At 31.8% G+C, this 1,363-nt stretch overlaps 1 protein-coding gene across 5 annotated transcripts in view; it reads left to right on the top strand.

Moving 5' to 3' along the window:
* Positions 1-1,363, top strand: part of LOC106881532 (2-acylglycerol O-acyltransferase 1) — a 15,171-nt gene extending 13,808 nt beyond the window's left edge. For all 5 annotated transcript variants that reach the window (XM_014931954.2, XM_014931953.2, XM_014931957.2 and 2 more), the window contains exon 5: positions 511-1,363. In XM_014931954.2, coding sequence (XP_014787440.1) covers positions 511-665 — 155 coding nt within the window. In that variant the 3' untranslated portion in view covers positions 666-1,363. The remainder of the gene's footprint in view (positions 1-510) is intronic.

Below are 1,363 nucleotides of genomic sequence, written 5' to 3'. Positions count from 1 at the left end.
ACATTACTGCCAAAATGGCTGTTTTGCTTATTGAAGATTTATTCACCAATCACCATAAACATTGACTCACCCATTTCTTTCTTTCTTTCTTTCTTTCTATTTCTTTCTTTCTTTCTTTTTCTTTCTTTATTTCTTTCTCTCTTTCTTTCTTTCTTTCTTTCTTTCTTTCTTTCTTTCTTTCTTTCTTTCTTTCTTTCTTTCTTTCTTTCTTTCTTCTGTCATCTCACATCTGTCTGTCTTTCTCCCTTTTATATTCACTCTCTTTACTTTTCTTTTTCTCTCTCTTTCTCTCATCTTTTCACTTTCTTCTTTCCTTCATTCTCTCCTCACTTTTTCTCTTTCTCCTTTCTCTCATTCATTCTTATCCACTCTCTCCTCCTTTTTTTTTTTTATCTCCCCCTCTCTCTCTTCATATTCTTCCATTGTTCTATCCTCATATACTCTATGCTTTCTTTCTCTTTCTCTAATACATTCACCCTCTACTACTTTTTTTTCTTTTTTCATTTCAAGTTGGAAAACCAATTGAAGTTCCTTTGATAGAAAATCCAAGCAAAGAGCAGGTTGAAGAAGTCCACAAGATTTATCTGAACAGTCTGTATGAACTTTTTGAAGAATATAAGGGCAAATATGGCATTGATGAGATGAATCACTTGATCTTTGAATAACCTTTTCACATCTTCAAAATCAAAATTCTTTATATATTTTTCTATTTTTTTCTTTGTTGCAATTTCTTAGGTCAGTTATTTTCTTCCATTGTCTGTATAAATTTATTTAGCTCTTTGCTGATTCTTCAGTTTAGAATTTCATCATTTTGGTCTTCATCAGTATAATGGAAATAAATAATTTAACCAGTTCATAGTTTTAGCAAGATTTTGGATTTGTAGAATATTCTTTTCTTTTGTTAATCACATTTTTTTCACATTTTGTTTATTTGTTCAAGAAGATTAGAAGATAAGAAAAGATGGTGGAGAATTAGAATTGGTAGGGACACCCTGCCCTTGACAGCCTTATAAAGCCCTGGGTAAAGCAACCCACAAGTACCAAAGTGCATTGCCACAGAAAGATGCAACATTAATTGATTAGCATTGGAGTCATGGGCAATGACTCAGTGTGCTCAAGTCTTAAATTGGATCTGTATAGAGGGTAAACTAAATGCTTTGCAGTATTTAAGTTCTGAATTCAAATACTGCCAGGGTCAATGTCACAACCATTCTGTTAGATATTTGAGTAAGACATTTAACTCCATGTTTTTATTTATCTACCTGTCAGATAAAAATACCAGATTTGTTTTGTAATGCTATTCACAATAGCTTTGCATCCTACCCATGTTAGAATCAAATTAAAGTCTCATCTGTTTACTGTA

This window comes from Octopus bimaculoides, chromosome 3, assembly GCF_001194135.2.
Source record: "Octopus bimaculoides isolate UCB-OBI-ISO-001 chromosome 3, ASM119413v2, whole genome shotgun sequence".
Lineage (NCBI taxonomy): Eukaryota > Metazoa > Mollusca > Cephalopoda > Octopoda > Octopodidae > Octopus > Octopus bimaculoides.
This window is presented reverse-complemented; position numbering and strand designations above follow the sequence as displayed.